The sequence below is a fragment of the Indicator indicator genome, chromosome 15 (genome assembly GCF_027791375.1).
Source record: "Indicator indicator isolate 239-I01 chromosome 15, UM_Iind_1.1, whole genome shotgun sequence".
In the NCBI taxonomy this organism is placed as follows: domain Eukaryota; kingdom Metazoa; phylum Chordata; class Aves; order Piciformes; family Indicatoridae; genus Indicator; species Indicator indicator.
The window spans coordinates 20943232-20964442 of NC_072024.1; the positions used below are offsets into that span (position 1 = coordinate 20943232).

The 21211-nt window shown below is 38.5% G+C and overlaps 1 protein-coding gene across 1 annotated transcript in view; it reads left to right on the top strand.

Annotated features, from left to right (window-relative positions):
- Positions 1-21211, top strand: part of SLC6A11 (solute carrier family 6 member 11) — a 95466-nt gene that overhangs the window by 22728 nt on the left and 51527 nt on the right. The window contains exon 5 of the mRNA XM_054387166.1: positions 3160-3292. Coding sequence (XP_054243141.1) covers positions 3160-3292 — 133 coding nt within the window. The remainder of the gene's footprint in view (positions 1-3159; positions 3293-21211) is intronic.

Genomic DNA, 21211 nt, shown 5'->3' on the forward strand with positions numbered 1-21211 from the left:
CTCAGAAAATCACTATTTTTCACTTTTCATATCACCTTTATAACTGGAATATAAAGCCTCTGTGAGTTTGCAGTTTGTCTTGGAATCCCATTGTCTTCTTTTAGAGGATCATGTATTTTACCTGGGGTTGCCTAGGGTGAGACTGATGCCCTCTGTTCAAGAATAATTTCACTTACAATGACCATGTTCACAACCCCGTGCCATTACATCCACATAACTTGCACAATATTAGAAATTGCTCCCCTCTGCTCTGCTTTAATAAATGCTGAAATAAGTTTTTCCATTCCTGAGCATCTCACGATGGATCTCCTCTTTCTCAAACACTTGTTATGTCAAGCCAGAAAGTATTGCTTTCAAGGCTGATTTTACTGCTCCTCTTTCATCTTTCCCTGCATTAAGAGGTGAGGAGAACAAGGTAATGTAGGGGACTTGCAACACTATCACTTGTTTGTTAGTTTGTGGGATTTATGTAAGGCCATGGCAGCTTTTAGACAGAAGATGAACTGCTGAGGAGCATGAAGCTGCAATCAGCTCTGTTATCTTCTGACTGCTAAATATATCAACCTCAGTCCTTGGACACAGGGGAGAATCATGTGCCTTTAAAACACTCCCCTTTTTTTTTGGTTTTAAGTTGAAGAACAAAGGCAGATATGTGGGTATCTACAGTCAGACAGAACTGAGGCTTTATGAGAAGTCTTTCAAGGTCTGAGTGCCTCTTCCCTCCAAACCTGCATCTGCTGCTGCTGTTTCAGATGGTTTCATCAGCAGAGCTAAGCCCAGGCATTAGGGAGAGCTGTGTTGTGCCTGTTGAAGAAATGACTGCTAGCCTCTGACTTGCTCTTCCTTGGATCTATTCTTGGCATAAATTTTAGGTGATAGTTTCATTATATGTTCTAGACTTGCTCCTGTTTACTTTCCTACTAAACCATTGTTCTTCTTGAACAAAGAAAATAAAAAAAAACAAAACAAAAAAACAATTTACAGCAGTTCAGTGTATTTAAATGCTCATTAAGGTTGTAACAGTTGAAGGTGTTTGGCACCATGTGTCTTTTTTAAATGGGAGCAGCAGGATTAATTGTTGAGGTCATTAATCTGCCATTTACTTTCTGTGACACTCTTTACAAAGGAATCAGGCCAAGATTTTTGGATGGGTATGGTGGGTGTCTCTGCTCTTAGGGACTTCTCACAGAACATTCAGAAAAGGCTGAGCATTGATTTCTGCAGACAGCTTCCAGAAACCTGTTGCTTTTAAAAACCCTCATCTCAAATTTTTTCATTGAGATTTGTGTTAAGACAAAGTTGTCCTTTGTTGTGGGAAACATTCTGGCTATGATGGAAAGAGAGAGAATAATAACATTAAGAAGCTGTTATATGCAGTTAGGGAAGAGGATTGTAGTAATTCAAGTGGCTGGCTGCTAAAATAAATTACTTTGACAGCTGGACCTGGATCATACTTTAAACTCCCTTAACTCATCTCTTCAGCAAATGCCTGAATCAGGTGCAAAAGGAACAATTATTCCATCTGGCTAATTGTAGGTTGGACTTATTGAAACTTATACTCAGCTCTTGACCTGAATATGTTTTATTAACGTATGTTAATTATGTTATCTGTATAACTATATATATGGCAATGATACATATAATACGGTAATTATTATTGTTATAGGGCTTTTAGCTCTATCACAATAACTGTGAAATTCAGTTCATTTATTTACATTGCAGTCATAGTATTGTTTAGGCTGGAAAAGACTTTTGAGTACAACCATTAACCCAACACTCCAAAGTCTGTTGTGAAACCATGTCCCTCAGCACCACATCTCCACGTTCTTTAAAATATCTTCAGGGATGATGATTCAACCACTTTCCTGGGCAGCTTGTTCCAGGGCTTGCCAAACCTTTCAATGAAGAAATTGTTCCTAATACCCCACCTATTCCCTGGCACAACTTGAGGCTCTTTCCACTTGTCCTATCACATGTTGCTAAGCAGGAGAGATCAACCCCTACCTCACTCCAACCTCCTCTCAGGAAGTTGTAGAGAGCCAGGTTTCCCCTCAGCCTCCTTTTCTCCAGACTCCCTCCAATGTTTCTGGGAAGGAGAATAGTGTAAGTCCAGGGTCTCTAAGGTTGGGTAGATAACATATAACAGATTCCACAGGAAACTTTGCCCAGGATAACTTACACGTGTGTATATGTGTGTGTACAGGTGTGCAAAAAGCTTTATCGGAGCACAAATGGAATGAGCTGTGGCCAGCCCCTCAAGAGATCTGATTAAGTCAGTAAAAAGCTTGAATGACTGAAGTTGAGTTAGTCTTTTTATATAGTTAGCAATTATGTAATGCTTGCTTTTAGACATTTAAAAGCAATAAGGTGTTCCCAGTCTCTGAATGTATGGCATTTAAATCCATAACTTCTGACCTCACACACTCGTTAAGTCACACTTTTTTTATTATGGAAAATTGAAATTCCTGGGAAAAAAAAGGGACTTTATATATAGGATTTCTTTCAGACTTAAGTGCAGTTGCAAAATCTCAAGAGAATTCATGAAATCATTGATGTGATATAGGAATAAATTTCTGCTCTTCCTTTTAACCTCTTCATCCATACAACCAGGAGAAACAGTTTTTATTCATGTCCTGGTAAATAATTTGCATTTTGTATAATGTGAGTGTTTATTTAAAGGAAAAATAAAAGGGCATGAAAGGGCCACTCATCTCCCATATAAGTGCATCTTTCTTCTCTCAAAAACCCTAATTATTTTCATGAATAAAATGCTATTCCAGATTTTTGGAAATGAGGATTAAATTAGATTTTTTTGCCCTTTATCCTCTGAAAAGTGTCCAGTGTTTTATTTTGGGCTTATGTATGTCAGTTATTAATTCAAACAGAATTTTTTGAGTTTTTCTTTGGCTTTATACAAAAGCTATTTTAAAATTTTTTTATTGTGTTACTACCCTGGAAAAATCAAATATTTGTTCATGTTTTACCAGATGCAAAATTCATTGGGAATAATCTGTTTTTCCTTCTGTCTTAGCATGGTGCATTTTCACTAGTCTCCTTGGGTGAAGCTGATTTGGTTTTAGCCCAGTGTTTTAGATCTAGTGCTGTTTTGCTTCAATATTACTATCTTTCTATATTTTTTCTTTCTTTGTTTCTGGGAAGACGAAGGGTGCTGGCTATATCTGATGGAATTGAACATATTGGGAATCTTCGCTGGGAACTTGCACTGTGCCTCCTTGCTGCTTGGACTATCTGCTATTTTTGCATTTGGAAAGGAACGAAGTCTACTGGAAAGGTGAGGTTAAAATTCAATGCATCAGCTGTGCTCCAAGCCTGTGTTGTCATATCTATTTATTTTAATCAGAATTAGAGAATTTCATAGAATAATTTCAGCTTAAAAAGACCCCTCAGAATTTAGCTGTTCTCTAACTCTGCCAAGCTTGCGGCTAAACCGTGTCCCTTAACACCACGTCTCCAGGGAGCCCTTGCAGGGATTGGAGTTCAACCACCTCCCTAGGCATCCTGTTCCAGTGTTTGAGAACCCTTTGAGTGAAGATATTTCTTCCAATATCCAACCTAAACCTCCCCTGGTGAAACCTGAGGCTGTTTCACATGCATCTTACTTTGCTGTAGGTAACTATGCTAGGGGGCATAGAAATTATAACACAAGGTACATTCATACTTTGTGTTGTTTTGTGTCTCTTGGCTTTCATGATTTACTTTTTCGCTGATTTGGTTTATTTGCCATGGTGCTGTTAGGTTAATGATTGGATTTGATGATATTGGAGGTCTTTTCCAACTGAAACAATTCTCTGGCAGGTTGGTTTTGTTTTGCTTTGTTTCTTTTAAATTGGACAGACTACACTTTTGACATCAATACTGTGTTCTGTCAAGGTATACAAAATTTGAATTGTGTCCCAGACTGACAGGAACTGAAAGTCAGCCACACAAGTAAATTGCACATACTTAGAAATACAAGCACCCTGCAATAAATGCAAGCATAAACACCAAATGCAGAAACAGTGAGAAATCTCATAGGGTTAAAGCTGGGAAAAAAAGGGCAAACTACCTTACACGTGTAATTTTTTGAGTGAATGTTATTCCATACTGGACACTCAACACTGAATCTATTGCACAACCTAAGTCATGGGATGATGGAGAGCTTGTCTCTGGAGTAGCAGCAGATGTAGATCTCAGTATAATATATGTTTAATCAACTAAAGACAGAGAGGAAAAGAGACAGTTCTGGATGGGCTGGGTGGCTCTAAAAAAGTGGCACTGGTTCTCATGTTGGAACTAAAGAATATAGGAACAGTGCATTGAAGCATTTTGTCCATTTAATTTATGTTTATTATTTAGTTTGGAAGTGTGGCTGGATATTTTTGTTTCTTTCTGGCTTAGTAGCTTACTTTTATAGATGAAATATTTGAAATGTAGTGTGGAGTTTCAGCTTTCTCAAGAACACACGTTCTTCCTATCAAAATTTGGGTAGAAACTCTTTGCTGCATTCTGCCTGTCTTTGCCAACTGTGCTAGTCAATCTGGTACTGCATTTTCCATCTAAGTATTTGCAGACACAGATTTATATAGACCTTCTTTTATTGAGTCACTGCAAGAAAAACGCTGAGAAAGACTGTCTTGAAATACATATGAGCATGAATAGTTTAGAGAGGGGAAAAAAAGATTGGGAAAAATGTAGAGAAGAAAAGGTGATATAAGGGAATGACAAGATAGATGTCCATATGTCTTTGAAGCATGCACTCCAGGGAGGTACAAAAGTGGTTCAGAGTTGTCTGAGGAGCTACAGCTGGCAGTGAAGAAATGAAACTGAGCACAACTAATTTTCTTCTTTCCATCAGAAAGACTGTCTGAAGATGGAGATTTATTCTACCATAGTATAATCTGACCCAAGGGTGGAGGGAAAAACATGTCCTGTGAGTGCACATGTGTGCATGCACGCAAGGTTGTGCAAAACTGCACTTAAGAAAAATAGCACTGGTAGCAATCATTTGCTGATAGGGAGAGCTGGTGATTTTGGAATGGGCATATTTTCCATTTTTGTGGTTTACATTCAGAAGTTTATTGTTCTTTGTATGCATATCACAAGAGATTCATGCAGTTTATTTATTTTCTTGCATCTCCTGTATAGATCTTGTATTTTGAAGTAAAGTGAGAGTGACCTGTTTGACCTTTTTTGTTGTTGTTGTGCTTTTTTTTTTTTTTTTCTTTTGGTAGCTTAGCTAAAATCTCAGTTTACTGATGTGTGGAATAAATTTTATTTGATTTTACTTCAGTGTAATTTTGACAACCACCTTACTGGCTGCAGTTACTAAATTGAATTAATATCCAGGATGCAACTTCATAAATTTAAAAATAAAGAAAAAAAAATCAGGGTTCTTTAAGAAGTAGGCTCATCATATATGTGCACTATTTAGGTCAGATTACTATAAGCAGCAGTTCTGTTTGCAAAAATCCTGAAGAAGCAGCCCAGTAGATTGCTGAGTTCCTCAGGAGACATTGTGGTGTTCAGCAGACTACCTATGCAGAGGGTCCCTTTTTTCTCAAGAAGCACAGAATCACAGAGTGGTGGGGGTTGAAAGAGACCTTTGGAGATCATCTAGTCCAACCCCAAGGCTGAAGCATGTTCATCTAGAGCAGGTTGCACAGGATAGCACACAGTAAGGATCTTTCATAGTTAGTATTAATTGCTTCTTTTTTTCCAGATCTGTTCTTGTAATTAGGAAGGAAAGCTTTTTACCAGATGAATGTATGACATTGTAATTCGTTTCCAGTATTACCCTTCTTTCCTGGACATAAGCTCACTTCTTAGACACATTTAATCATTTTCATATTCTTATACTTGCCACGCTTATTACAGCCAAAGACACTGGAAACCTGTGCCACCTTGCTGCCTTGCCAGACCAGCTAAACAAAGACATAGCAGTCAGGTGTTGTGGATGCTACATGGGAATGAAGTCCTGTGAAACAGAAATAACAGACTGGTGGTATACTAGGATCCAGTACAGGGGTATTGGTGGGACCCCACTGGCCTAACCACTGCCCCTTGTCCCCTGTCCCCTTCCCAGAATTATTTCTGTGACATCTGGAACGTCTTCAACTTTGTGATAGTACTGGGAAGCATCTCAGTGATTGGTGACTGAGCATGGGGTAGGTGGCACCCAACACACCCCATGTCCTCATCTGGTAGCAGCTGGTCACCCACCCACCAGCAGAAGACCTGGTGTCAGCACTGTGTGTGCCTCCCAGAACAACTTCATCAGCCTGAGCTTCCTGCAGCTGTTCCATGACACATGGCTCATCAAGGTGCTGCACCATCCACATCATGCTCTGGATGTTTGTCCAGTCCTTCAGTGTGCCACCTCATGCCCACCTCCCAGCCAAAAAAAGAAACCCCAGAGACCCCCATCATAAACCCAGATTTCTGGGCTGCTGTTTCTGTTTCTGATATATTGATATTTCAAAAGTTCATTTTTAAGATCACCCAGTCATAGTCCTTCACACTAGATTGAATTTATTACATGCTCATTTCCAGGAAACACTTAAAATTTACTTATAGGTTTTCCTCATAATATTAAAAGTGATTTTAGGCTAGCCTGTTGTATTTGCTATATAATTTAATTGGATTGACTGATTTCAGTTAAATGACCCACTTAAAGCAGAAAACTTCTTAAAGTTTTCTCACACTTGGAAAGATGTTCAAAGGAATTCTGTGGGGCGGAATAGGTAGAGAGAAAGAGGGCAAGGAGGCAAAATGGAGAAGAGGAAAGAGAGACTTACTATTCTTATAAAGCTGCTTTCTGTGAAATATTCAAGAGGTTGGGTTATTCTTTTCCTCTTTTTTCTCTGCATCCTAATGCATGGTGAGAAAAAAATCCAAGCCTTAAAAGCTGTCATAAAATAAACCCATCATTTTCCAACTGGCACTACCACAGAACTCATCTACTCAGATGATGAATATTTAATACTTTAAGACATTAAATATATTAAAACTAACATATAGCTTAAGTCCAAATAAAGTGCTTGTGACACTGTTAGTGAGATGTTTCAAACTTTTCCATTACTGTTCTTACTTTCTCACAAAACATTTTAGTTTTTCATTCCAGCAGATCTGTAATACCAAATTAATTTCAGGTGGTTCTGGTGGCTTTCAGGAGAAACATATTTGTGCCTTTTCTGAGGTCCTTGCCATTTATTATTTAGTCCTAGATCTGAGGTTATTTGTATGGTAGCTTTCACACTTCAGATGTTGCATATATACTAAACGCAGGGCCTGTGAACGAGAAATTCAGAATTAAAATTATAGAATCATAGAATGGTAGGGCTTGGAATGGAACTCTGAAGATCATTGAGGCCAAATTCCTTGCCAGAGCAGGATCACCAAGGGCAGACCACTCAGGAAAAGGAGAAAACCAGGACAATGTAGTGTTTACCATAACATTAGGTGTACATTGAAACTTCCTGAGCTTGCTATCCATCTTATGCATCCTAATGGCTTTCAAAGATGAGGTAGGAACTGTGTAGAAGACCAAAGAAAGTTCATTTTCTATACATTTAAATTATCATTCTAGACTCTGGTAATTAGGGCTTGGTTTAATGTCTTATTTTTCTGAAATATTTGTGATTACTAATTATAATGAATCTGATTATTTCTGTAATGTATATATCTACGTAGTTGCTAAGTGTTGCTAATTTTTGATCTTCATATAACATTAATGAAATCTTCAGGTACCAGGGAACCAGTTCTTTCTTGGATCTTGGCTATCTATTTATTTATTTTAAGAAGTGTCCTTGTTCTTTAAACTTTGAGAAAGGAACACTGGAATTTCCTAATCTATTCTTCTAAATTGCTTGCTAAAGGAAGTAATCCTAAAATTTTTCTTTTTTTCTTTTTTTTTTTTTTTTAAGTGAGAGTGTGGAATTTTTTTTTAGACAGTGATTACTCCTTTTAGCAACTTCTACATGAGTCCTTTGAAGTGAGGAGGCTGGTAGAATGAGGGTTACCCACAGGCATTTTGCTAATCTCTGTCTTATTCATCAGTCCTTTCCTTTTCTGTTCAAGTATCTTGCTTACTTTCTGAATGCATCAACACATCCCTGTCTGGTAGTGATACTGTTAGTTTAGATCCCTGTCAGGAACATGGACTAATGGAATCACAAAATGGTACAGGTTGGAAGGGATCCTCTTAGTCAAAAAAACGTCAACAATGTACTCAGAAGAGTTTTCTTAATGCTTTGGCTGTGTCTTAAAAGCCTCCAAGGACCAAGATTTCACACGTCTTTGGGCAACCTGTTCCTCATGGTTGTACTCATCTGTATTCCTTTATTAATTCCTCCATATAGGTTCATTGCCGTATTTAATTTTGTTACTGAATTATACTTTTATTTTTATTTTTTTGCTGCATTTGTTGTATTTCTGCCATCCGTTCCTGATTAAAACATATTTTTGTATCACCTGTGTTACTGTGTAGCATGGGTTTGAGTGCAATTATTCATGCACACAAAAGGACTTGAAAATACTGCTATATTTAAAAAAGTTAAGAGCTGGATGTTTGTGGGGGGGATTCTCCATTTTTGGTTTTTTTTTCTCCATTGTCGGCAGAACTGCCCTATTCCTGAATGGGAGTGGCAGCTAACCAACACAGACTGTGTCACACAGCCATGGGACAACTGATCAAACAAATCTCATAAGATTCTATTCTTCAAATTTTGCTGAAATAGATTTGTGTTGCAGAAATAGTCTTCAGTAATCACTATTGTTCTATCTGATTCTGACTTCTGGGTCTTTTGATGCTTTCTTACTCTTTGTGTTCAGTTCAGCATCATCCTGATCTTAAGAGTATGTTAACTTTATGCTGTCTCTCCTCTTGGTATACTTTCAAACTACACCAGAAGGAGAGGCTATTAAAATAGAGGGTGATGCTGAAAGGTAAGGTCAGGAATGTTGCCCTGACTTGACACAAGAGCATGTAGAAGGTATCAACTCTTTCATGAGTGTTAAGTGTCTACAAAACAATCTAGATGACTAGAGTGAAGAGGCTGTGTCCCTTGCTAGAAGCTGTGGATGTTGCTCTAAAACAAATTTGCTTGTTTTTTTCCCTGATCATAATCAACTTTGCAAATGTCTTGCTTGCTGTCTCATCAAGCTTTAGCTTGAAAGCATCCTAGAAAATATTAATGTGGTTCTGCTTATCACTTGCTACCCCTTTTCACTCTGTAGGTACTCTCTTCACCATAGCAAAGGAAACGTTGCTGAAAGATACTGCTGTGCTTACATCTGTTTAAGTGCTACGTAATGAAAAGCATTGATACAGCTATTCTTTCTACATAAACATGAGTTGTCTAAGATCTTTGATTAAATAGTCCTGCAAGTCAAAATCTAAAATAACAGATTAATGATTACACAGTATCTCCTCATAAAACATTTATGACTTTTCTCCTAATTTATCATTGGATCGACTCATCTTATCCATTGCATTTCTGAAAAGGAGGTGTTCACTTAAGAGTATAGTTTGCGGTTCATCATTGTATTAGAAATGACATTACAAGCTTTCTTGGTGATGTAGTTGTCACATATAAACATGAAAGTAGGAGGCACTCCTTTTTTTGTGTGTGTGTGACTTTCAATATTCATTCAAGTATTTCACTTTCTACCCTGACATCGTTGGAAGAGTTATAAACACCTTAGGAAAGCAGAGAACTTTCTTTTTTCAAAGGAGCAGCAGTACTGGTTTACCTACCAGAAGTAAGCAGGATATTGGCTTGAATGTAACTGATGGCATCATTTTATTTTATTCTCATGCCATTGAATTTTTTTCTTTTTCCTTTGTATGTGTACAGTGTCTTAATCTGTAATGTTCTCTGTAACTCTTTTCAGTTTAAGAGTTTAGGTGCAAACCTGTCTTATTCTAAATGTTCTTTGGCAAACTTGGTTAGGTTCCATTTGAACTCCCAGATTTTTCCTGGTTTGAGTGTTTTATTTAAGCTTTACATCTGAAACATAGAAAGGAGTCCTTCAAAGGCTGCTAAGTGCATTTTGTAACTGTGATTAATATAAGGGGCTTAAGCTGAACTTTCTGAAAATCATTTTGTAACTGCGTGGCTGTTGTCCTTCCCAATGATGCGTTGTTCTTTGTTATTTAATTAGTTCCATAATCAGTTTGATTTGCTGAGGTGAATGTAGAGAAGAACCTTTTAAGTGTAAATTGTCAAGAAATGTTAAGGAAATCTTTATTAAGTCTATCTCTTAAAGAACTAGAGATAAAAGGGTAAGGTATGGCCTGCTTGACTGGGGCATCTTGGCATAGACCTATTACCATTAATAACAAACTGGCTTAGGAAATAGTTTTGGCATCATTGTTAATCTGTGAGTGTGATGGGAATGAAACAATCATTGAAAAATGCAATATATAATAAATGAAATGATGATTGCAATGAATAAATAAGATGGCCACTGAAACATACTAAAAGATATTTAACTGGCATTGCAGTTTAGCAAGTTTTAACTGAAGGTGTAGAGCCCTGTTTTTATCAATCTAAAGTGCTTCTGAAGCCCTTCTGTCAGGCTGTAGTCATAGAATCATAGAATCATAGAATCAAGAAGGCTGGAAGAGACCTCAAAGATCATCGAGTCCAACCTGTCACCCTAAACCTCATGACTATCTAAACCATGGCACCAAGTGCCACGTCCAATCCCCTCTTGAACACCTCCAGGGATGGTGACTCCACCACCTCCCTGGGCAGCACATTCCAATGGCCAACCACTCTCTCTGTGAAGAACTTTCTCCTCACCTCCAGCCTAAACCTCCCCTGCACAGCTTGAGACTGTGTCCTCTTGTTCTGGTGCTGGTTGCCTGGGAGAAGAGACCAAACCCCTCCTGGCTACAACCTCCCTTCAGGTAGTTGTAGACAGCAATGAGGTCTCCCCTGAGCCTCCTCTTCTCCAGGCTAAACAGTCCCAGCTCCCTCAGCCTGATAGGCCTGAAAAGTTCAACACAAAATATGCGTCTCAGCTACTGAGAGTTTATTCCAACAAATCAAACTCCTCACTATACATTACTAGAAAAATAAAATAGGTGCAACTGTGCTTAACCGTTGGTTACGTTTTCTCTTTCCTTTTTACATGGAGGAAAACCCTAGCATTTGCATGAGCAGTTTAAAATGTAAATTGTAAGCTGTCAAACTCTGGCTGGCTGAGTGTGGTGTCATCTCTCACTGCTCAACTTTACACATTCTCCTCTTACTTTTTATAGTCATGCTCCCTCCTCCACCTCACTTGCAGTGCCTGGGAGCATAGGATAATCTATGGATGTTTCACTGTTCATCCTACCAGATAAGATCGTTCTGGCAGAGGGGTGGACCCGATGATCTCTGGAGGTGCCTTCCAACCTCTAATGTACTATGATTCTGTGATCTAGACTGGAGACAACAGGACACACTAATAGTAAATTGGTTTTCTTTTTTTTTTCCCTTCTTTTCTCTCCAGCTTATATTTATTTGTATTTTTGTGACTGTTTTATATGGCTCTCAGACAGACAGCTGAGATAGTTTCAAGTTTATGTAGCAGCTATGCAGAACTTCAAGATTTGAGGGCTTCCCTCCTTCATTCCAAGCCTTAGATTTTGGAAATCACCTGCCAAGGCCATCATTTTTAGAATGTATCCCCACGGCAGAAGACTGACTCCATGGAGTTTCCCACTACAAGTATGGCAGAGAGAGCCAGCAGCTTCTATGCCAGTCTGCGTTCACCTGCTTGAGCTGGCCTGTTTGTATGCTGACCTCTTTTTGTATGCTATACAGAGCTCAGTGTTAGTTTTCTTTCTGTGTCCTTAGGCCTCTGCTTGGTCCTTCTGTAGTTCCTTTGCTTCTTTTGCATTGTGCACTTGTATAAAACCTAGTTTATCATCCCAGAGCAATAAAGGTTTTCCAGCTTGCATGCAGGTCTGTTCTAGGGTAAGCTGCAGGGCACTTGGGTTGAATCCAGCTTTACTGTCTTTGAAATAGTTTATCACACTATTGGCAGACCTGAATGGTCCTTATATTTCTGACTGTGGATAATTCTGTATTAACTGGGAGAGGACCTAATTTTACATCTCTTCATAGCAGCACATCCTTGTTGATGACAGTGCCTTCTAATTTACAACTGTGTAAAATCGATTGGCATATGGACCTAAACCAAGCAAAATAATTGAAAAGAGTATATTGATGTGGTTGAAAATATGAACAGAAAGATAACTGAATGTAACAAGACTAATGCATGAAAGAGGTGGAAAACCTGCTAGGATTAAGATGGTCCTTTTTCTTGAGCTGATTACCAGCAAGACACTGCAACGTATCCAGTCTGGTCAAAGATCTTGAATTCAAAGATGGACTTTTCCTACCTTTTATCCATCATTTTCTCTCCCCTCCCATCAGGAGTTAAGTCTTGCTTGCCAGCAGTTAAGACTCAGTCACTGGTCCCAAAGAAAATTTATTTCTCAATAGCTGGCTATATAAAGGCCTTAATGGATTCAATGAGGCAGAAAAAAAGAGTAAAAGCACAGAAGAGAAAAATAAGAGAAAGATGTGTGGAAGGAGAAAAAAAAAAAAAAAAAGAAAGAAAGGACAAGAACTGGGGCCCATTGTAGGAGCCCAGGAAAAGGAACTAGGCAGCAATGATTGTATCTCCTGAAGTGTCTTTTGTTTTAGCCTAAAGTAGCAGAAAAGAATAGCCCTTCATGGTGAGGCTTTAACACTCTGTCCAAGACTGATCTCTGTATTCAAAGGGGGAAAGTAGAACATTCATGAGATGCATGCAGAGTTCCTGCTATCCGCCTCCTCTGTGTGAGGTATTAAAACAGCTACTGCGGTATTTTTTTCACTCTCCTGTGCACTGAGCATTTAAGGACACCTCAGTTTTGTTTAAAAAGGAGATTTTTGTACCTTTCTCAGTGGTTTTTCCAAAGTTCTGTTTGTCAGTTAAATCAGAATCAGATCTTCACGATTTCTTTCCTTCTTAATTGCACCTTAACTGCAGAGATACACTTTTATATGAATACTTACTTAGACTGGATCTAAGCCTTGGTCCACAGCCCAAGCAAGTCCAAAGTGTGTTTCACTTTCACCGAAGGACAGCTCAGGGCACATGCAGATGTGAGATGTTTTAAGCAGAAAAATCACCAGATCTGTCAATCTAACAGATGAAAAGGGAAGTGGAGGGGGGGGTCAAAGGATGGAAGACCATCTGTGATATTTGTAACAGTAATGCAGTGAAATTTGCTGAAAAAATTGAAGGTGAAGCCAAAAGGCGCAGAGTAGTATTGAGGTCTCTCTAGAAGGAATGCACTGAGCAGCTAAAGGCAACAGACAGATTTTTTGTTTTTCTTTCTGTCTGTTTTTTTTAATCAGGAACTTCTAGGTCATTATCTGAAACAAATACACTGACTCAATTAAAAAAAAAAAACAACGAAGAACAACAACAACAACAGCTAAAAATCCCCACAAACAAACAAAAAAAACCCCAAACTTAAGAAATGCAGTAATTTCAGTCATTTGTTCCTCCATAACCTCCTCGTATTTAATTTCTTCTTCTACAGAACTTGTCCTTCCTTATGCATTGTCCTATTTAGGACCATTTAGGGGCAATGGTTTTAAACTGGAGCAGGGTAGATTTAGGTTGAACATGAGGAAGAAGCTCTTTATAATGAGGGTAGTGAAACATTGAAATAGGTGGCCCAGAGGTATGGTGAAGGCTCCATTCCAGGAGACATTCAAAGTCAAACTTCATGGAGCCCTGAGCAACCTGATCTGGTTAAAGATGTCCCCGCTCACTGCAGGGATGTTGAACAAGATGACCTTTGAGGGTCCCTGCCAAACCTGATACGTTCTATGATTCTATTTCTGCCTCCTTCCCAACCCCTCCAAAATTATCACTGAAAAATGCTGTACAGAAAAACATCAATCAGAAGCCAGAATGTAAGTTGTTTCTGTTCCTTGTGGTCATTGTTGATGCACATGTCAGGGCTAAACCTTTACTCCTTCAGGGGCATGACACACTGCTTGTAGCTGTGATGTGAAACTGTTGAGACTTTCTGAAGCTGTTTTACAAAAATGTCTGTGTGGCTTCCCAAGCCCTAGTCTCTCTGTGTGTACAGAAATCACTATAGATACTGCTTTGTTGGATCTTAGGCTGTGTATTTGGAGTATTACTTGCACCTTTTCTCCAGCAAGAGCATGCAAGCTATCTTTTTGGTGCCTCAGCTAAAACACAGAAACATGAGAGTTGGTTCCCGTTTATAGCACTAACTCTCTTAGTGATCCTTCAATTTCCTATTTTGTTGGCTGAAACAGAAAAGGTACCAGCCCCTGTTTCTCTCACAGGTAATTTGTTCTCATCTAGTGCTGCTCTAGACAGCTTCAAGACTAGCTCATTCTTCTCAATTTTCAATGCAGTTCATAGGTATGCATCCCAATGGCACTGTATGCAGGGGCTGGTATTAAATCAAATTCCTGCCAGTGGGAACGCAGTCTCTTTAGTTTCTGCAGTCAGTATATGCTTTATCTGCAATGTAAAGGTGTCTTTGTAGTGGAAGTTTTATGTACAAGGCTGTTCTTGTGAGATTTACAAACTTTAATTCTGTATACCACCCCAGTGTCAAGTTGCAGGGATTGAATCCAAATTTAGTCTTAAGAAAGGGAAAGCTCAATGAAATAAATTGCTGCAGGAGCAACAAAGGCAGCTTCAGGGAGCTGTTGCTGGTGCTCTGTTGGTAACTAAAACACATCCACAAGTAGTGAGTTGGCTGCCATGCACATGCTGTTCATTTCTGATGTTGGGCAATTGAAATATTTGCGTGGTTAAAAAAGAAAAGGAAAAAATCTCTCAAAATATTCTGTATAAGCTTGATTGTGTTATATATAGGAAGTATAAGGCACAGCTGTAACATTCTGGCTGAAAGAATTAACTGTAATAAAAAGTTCTTGGAATTAATTCCTGTGGGTATAAAATATGTTCATTGCTGTCCTAGCAAACTAACCAGGACTGTGAGCATTTTTGGGGATTGATTTGTATGCCACACGTTCCTGGGGTGCCTTTCTGAGGTTAGAATCTCACTGTACCAAGACTTGGATGAATACGGTGAGATGTCTCTATTCCCTGAAGATCTTCCTTTACATCCACATAACAGACAGTCAGAAGGCTCTGGTGAACTGAAGGGATGAAGGCAGAGCAGAGACATCAAAATTTGTCTAAGATAGATCTGTGGCACTAACATACTCTTAACTCACACTGTCTTCCAGTCCAGTGTCTTTATTCTGTGATTCCTCTTCTATTTCCTGTGCATCACATCTCTGCTTCTCAGACTGAACCTCAACTCAAAACCACGGTTAAATTGCAGCATGCTGTCAGATCAGTGTCCTACAAGGCAGCCTTGAGGTGATTTAGGGGCTAGATGCTGAGGCTGTTGGTAGGGAAGTTGCCTTTAAGCAAAATAAAGATGTGAGTAACTGCATTCTAATAGATGTAGAAGCCATAGGAAATGGAAATGTGGATAACTGGGGTCTGGATGATAACTGTGCTTATTAGTTTAGTTGGTTAGGCTATTTATCATATTTCTAATATAATTTCATACCTAATACAAAAGTACTATTGCAAATGCTTTACGGAGGGCACATATTTTAGTGGTCACCACAGTGATAAGGGCCTGTATTCCTCAGTGGATAATAGAAATTTGTTTGGCAGCCTCTGGGGAGATGAACACACTCTTTTTTCAATAATATATGATAATCTCTTTACTATCCTATAAACATCCTGAACTGCCCAATAGAATCACGGAATGGTTTCAGTCAGGGAGGGCCCTTGAAGGTCATCTAGTCCAATACAGAAGACAGTTTTGTGATTACAAAAACTATCAAAAGAAAGAAGAGGTATGAATGTGCTATAGGAATGTCTTTTATGCTTGCTTGTTTAGAAATAACTTTTTTCCCCCCACAGCCTTTACTGCACAAGATCAAATAATGCTGGAATCATAGGGGTTGGGTTTTTTGTTTGTTCAGGGTTTTTTTTTTTTTTGTTTGTTTTGGTTGGAAAAGACCTTTAAGTTTATTAAGTCCAACCACTCTCTAAGTGTACCAAGTTGGGTGCTAAACTACCTCCCTTAGCACAACACCTCTGCCTCTTTTAAACACCTCCAGGGATGGGGACTCAACCAGATTCCTCAGGAGCCTGATCCAGTGTTTGAGTGAAGAATTTTCTTCTAATATCCAACTAAACCTCACCTGGCACAACTTGAGGCCATTTCCTCTCTAACTGTCCCAAGTAACACTTGGGAGGAGACTGACCCCCACCTCACTCCAGTGTCCTTTCAGATAGCTGTAGAGATAGAGAAGTCCTCCCTGAGCCTCCTTTTCTCCTGGTTAAACAACCCGAGTTCACTCACCTGCTACTCACAAGGCCTGTTCTCCAGACCCTTCACCTCCTTTGTTGCCCTCCTGGATCTGCTCCAGGACCTCAGCATCTGTCTTGTTGTAATGCTGTGGTACTCTGAGAGAACTGTGCCAAACTGATTGATAAATTATTTAGAAATGGCTACTAACATTTGAACATTTGGAAGATTGATAGCCTACGTAACAAATAAAGTGTCTCATGTGTGACTAGTTTTGGTGTAAATTTGAAGGGACCTTTTGTGACTACCTGAAGGAGGAGGGGTTCTGGGAAACCTCACCTCCTGATGCTTTTGGTGGATAGCATTGTATCCACTTTGCAGACTGCATGCAGCCATCTTTATTTACTTAGTGGTGGTATTCATTTGGGACTGGGGACAAGCAAGCAATCTAAGGTAGAGATGATGAGGAATGTTCTGATTCACTGAAACTAGTCATTCTGCAGAGCAATTAGTGATTACATGAGGACAGCATTCATCAGGACAACTCTCTCTCATGTCCTCTAGCAAATAGTCTGAGGGCAAACGAACTTTACTGCCCTCTCAATTAGATGAATGAATTGGTCAAAAATTTTGCGTTCATTCCACTGCAGACTTAAAATCTTACAAGTTTTTCTGTGATACTTGCTAAGAATCATGCCCTGTCCTGACCTTTGTATCTTTCTTTGCTTTACAAATTGAACAGTTTTGGAATATGCCAGACCCTAATGACTGATGTCTTCAGTGAGATCTGGAAGGCAACTAGAGTAGTAAAGGAAGCATCTTCATATAGCACCTTATCAAGTCCCAAATTTCTGCCTGTGTAAACCAAGTAAGAAAACTGGGAATTCAGGTGCTAGTATGGGATAATTCTGACCCAATTCTGTAAATTACTTTCATAGAAATAAGATTTTCCTATATTATTAGCAGCCTTCCCATGTTAAATGTTTTTAAGGAAAATTCAGGTTTCTCTGCAGCTATGTAACTGATATATCTGGCTTGTTGTGCATGAAGGCAAACTAGACAGCATTCAGAAGTCTGAAAATCTGGGAAGGTTACAAAGAGGAATAGCTTTGATTTATAAAAGCTTGAACTTTTTAAAGACCTTTTAAAAATGAAAAAACCTTCAGTTGATTAATTAGTCCTAATTTATATTTAAAAATGTGCCTGATTGAGTTTTAAATTTGACTTTTACTTGATTAAATAGCAGTCTTTGAGATATTTGTGGCTCTGCAAATTCCTTCCTTGATGGGTGCTCTACATAAACACTTCTGCTTGCAGTGATGAGCTTAGCCAAGATACCGAAACTTGCTTCCTCTCCTTGCCCACAGCCACAGGGCAAGTCTTCCTCTTTATATGCTTGAATGTGAACAAAAGCAATACGTTAACATTATTCTTTTACATATTCATAGTTATAAGACATCATTATTTCATTTGTCATGCTAGTTCAAGGCTCTCCCATTTATGGAGGAAACAAAATAATGAATGTAAATCAATAACCTCTTCAGGGACAAAAAAAACCACACCTGTCCTGATTTTGCTGTGACAGAATCCCAGACCAGCCATAGTCTGCAGGCCATTAGCAATTTAAAGTCAGTCAGGGCAGCTGAGCTGAGCTGGTTACAGGTAGATTCTGGACCATGAATGTCATGCTCAGTATAAAGGGGGGGATGTTGGCTGAGAACAAGGGCTTTCTCATTAGGCTCTTCCTCTTGCTTGGGCTCCTCTTGACCCTACTCCTGATGGTAAGGATTGCCTTCCCATTTAGTGTGACCACTCTACCTTTTCTGTGCTTCTTATGTTTCATGTTGGTATTAGTTTGGCTATTTCAATAAATCTTTTTTTTGATTGTTTTGATAATTTCCCTGATTCCTCTTCTCTATTGAGGAGGGGTCACTGGGTGATAGGATACCTGCTATGGTTTAGCTGCAGATACAGGCAAAACATAGACACCACACAAAACAAAAAGATCCCACCTAGGTAATAAGGACAATGATACTTGGATTTTATCTTTGGATTGCTTCTTTTATATTTAGGCTGGCAGAGCTGTCTCTGCCACATTGTAGTGTTCTTTTAAATAAAGGATTTCTGCAACTTTCTGCATGTGAAAGTTACACCAGTGACTTCCCCTTGTTCACAGGTTTATTTTGGGCACGTTGTTTTTACAGCTGCTGCTATGTTTGTGTTTAGCTGTGTATTAACAATACATTAACAATGTCAAGCATTTCTCACAAATGGATAGCACACTCTAAGGCATATCAGTGTTCAGAATTGTTGCTTTTTTTTTTTTTTAAATCAACAAAACTCTTCTGAGGACACTCAGGCAGTTGATAAATGTGGGATGAATGTTGGTTTTGGACAAGGTAATTTTGGAGACTGACCAACAGCAGCACAGAGAAGATGCAAGTCATTGAACTGAGTTTCTGAGTTTTCCTCTGAGTTGTCTTTACTATAGATACTTATCTAGGAAGTAAATCTTCCTGTTGTCATCTTTTGACCTTTAGCAGCAAAAAATTATAGTAACATTCAAGAAACAGTATAACTAATTCTCAGTGTTTCTTAGTTCAGGCTGTGTCCTTGTTCAGGCCAGCACTTTCTTTGCAAGTGATCAGGTCATTATTAAGCTGTGCATGTGTATGGTCAGCTCAAGAAAGAATCTGTTTATCTGATTTTACCATTATTTAGTGCTGAAATGCAAATACTCACATAACTGATTTAAATAATGTAATAAAATTCACTGCTGCTAGCCATTATATAGACACCGTCGTGTGTTCCTGCCATCACAGTTGAGCTTTACTGATGATGTCTGCATGGAGGGGAAATTCTGTTCCAAAAAACACTTTGTAGTCTGTTTCCCACTTTTATCTATTGGGCATTCTCTACAAAATCAATGAAACTTCCTTCTACTCGCATGAGAAGGTTTCTTTCTGAAGATGTGAGGAATTTTTTACCTTCTTGTTATATTCAAACACCAAGCTGAGAAGTGGGAATAACTAAGGAGCTCAGGTGTTCCTGGGATTGTGAAGTGCACCACTTCTGCAGTGTAATGTTCCGAGACCATATATATGAATATTTCTGCTATGTTTCTATTGGTACTATGACAAATGAATGTTTTGGGGCAGCAGTATCTGTTAAATTATGGTATTTTAATGCAAATACGTGGAAATCTACTTTGCATTTGGTCTAGGCAGTACGTTTTTGGTTTTGTTTTGTTTTGGGGTTTTTTGGTTTTTTTTTGGAAGAATGAGGCCTGTAGAACCCATCAAAGTAACCAAGAAACTTGAAGAGCAATTTTAGCAGAAATAAAACTAATCTTGATTTCAATGGTCATGGGCAATCTGGCAAGAAAACCAGCTGTGGTAATTAGCTGGGAAATAATTTGAAGTTAACACACATTTAGGAAACTTGATGCTGCTTAAGGAATATTTATGGGAAGAAAGAGCTCATCATCTAAGTGAATTGTTCAGTCACTTCAGCCTGGAATGCAAGCTGTTGAAGTGCATTGGTGATGCCTGCCTTTGGTACTTCTTCCTTGCTTGTCAATTTTTGCTGTATTCCTGGGTTGCTTCTGTTAAAAGCTTATTTGAGCACTAGGGCACTCAGCACTGAGTCAAAACTTTCACCACATTTTCTTTCCCCCTGCTTTGGAACTTTTGACTACAGGTGGGCAGGTTTTTTTGAACACAGTATCTTGTTGAAGTGGAATTTGGAAAATGTTGAAAAGTTCATAAAGTCAGGTCTAATATAAATAATAATTCTTGCTTTAAAAATAGGAATTGTTTTTCAATTTTTCACTTTTTTTTTTTAATATTGGAATGCATCTTACAAATAATGACTTTGGCTGGTTAAAGTCCTTTTCAGTCAAGGCGTATCTCCTTTCTACTCATTCAGTAAAAATGCCAAACCAAAATAGAATAGGATATAATTCTTTTCTATTGACTCAAAATGAATTTTGGAGTTGAGTTTTCATTTCATTGTAGAAGAAACTATTTCAGCTTGACTCAAGCTGTTATTTACTTACTTATTGCCTTTAACATCACATGGATAAAAATAAGGACTGGCACAGCTCTACTAGACAGAGATCAGAGATCTTTTTGTGTTGAAGCCAGTGTCTTCAGTATGTTGTGATATCAGAAGTGTTTCTTTTTCTTCTGCTGTTATGGTGTCATATAGAATCCTCTGCTTCCTGTGATCACTATGCATCTAACAAGGTCCTAGCATACTTTCATTGTGTCCTCTCCTTTTTCCCAGTTTGTCTTGCATTCCCAGTGAAGTTTTTCCTCTTTGACTTTTTTTTCTCAACTCCTATTAAATTTCCTAAGCTGTTGGGTTTTGAGGTTCTCTCTGCTTCAAATGAAACTGCACTCACATGTGATTCATTAGCACCTAAGAAGAAATTCTACAATTTGTAAGCGATCTGATTAAGGATGTTTACAAGGTTATTCTGGAGCAAATTTCCTTCCATGGATAAACAAGGCAGAAGAAGATGATGAACAAACACAGAGAAAACAGAAAAAACCCAACAATTTTAATGATTCTAAAAGACACACAATTGGAAATCACATAAATTCGTCATCTGAGTTTTCATTTGATTTAGTTTTCTGCATATGACATTTTAGCTTTAAAATGGAGGTAACTCTAGACTGATTCCTGCCCCCTACCCCCCGCCTCTTGACATACTTAAAAAAAAAAACAACTTATGAAACAGCTGTCATTCCTTTATAGTGCTTTATAACTCTTTCCTTTAAATCTAATCAAGGTGAAAAAGGTTTGTTTGCAATTGTCATTTGTATGTCTATA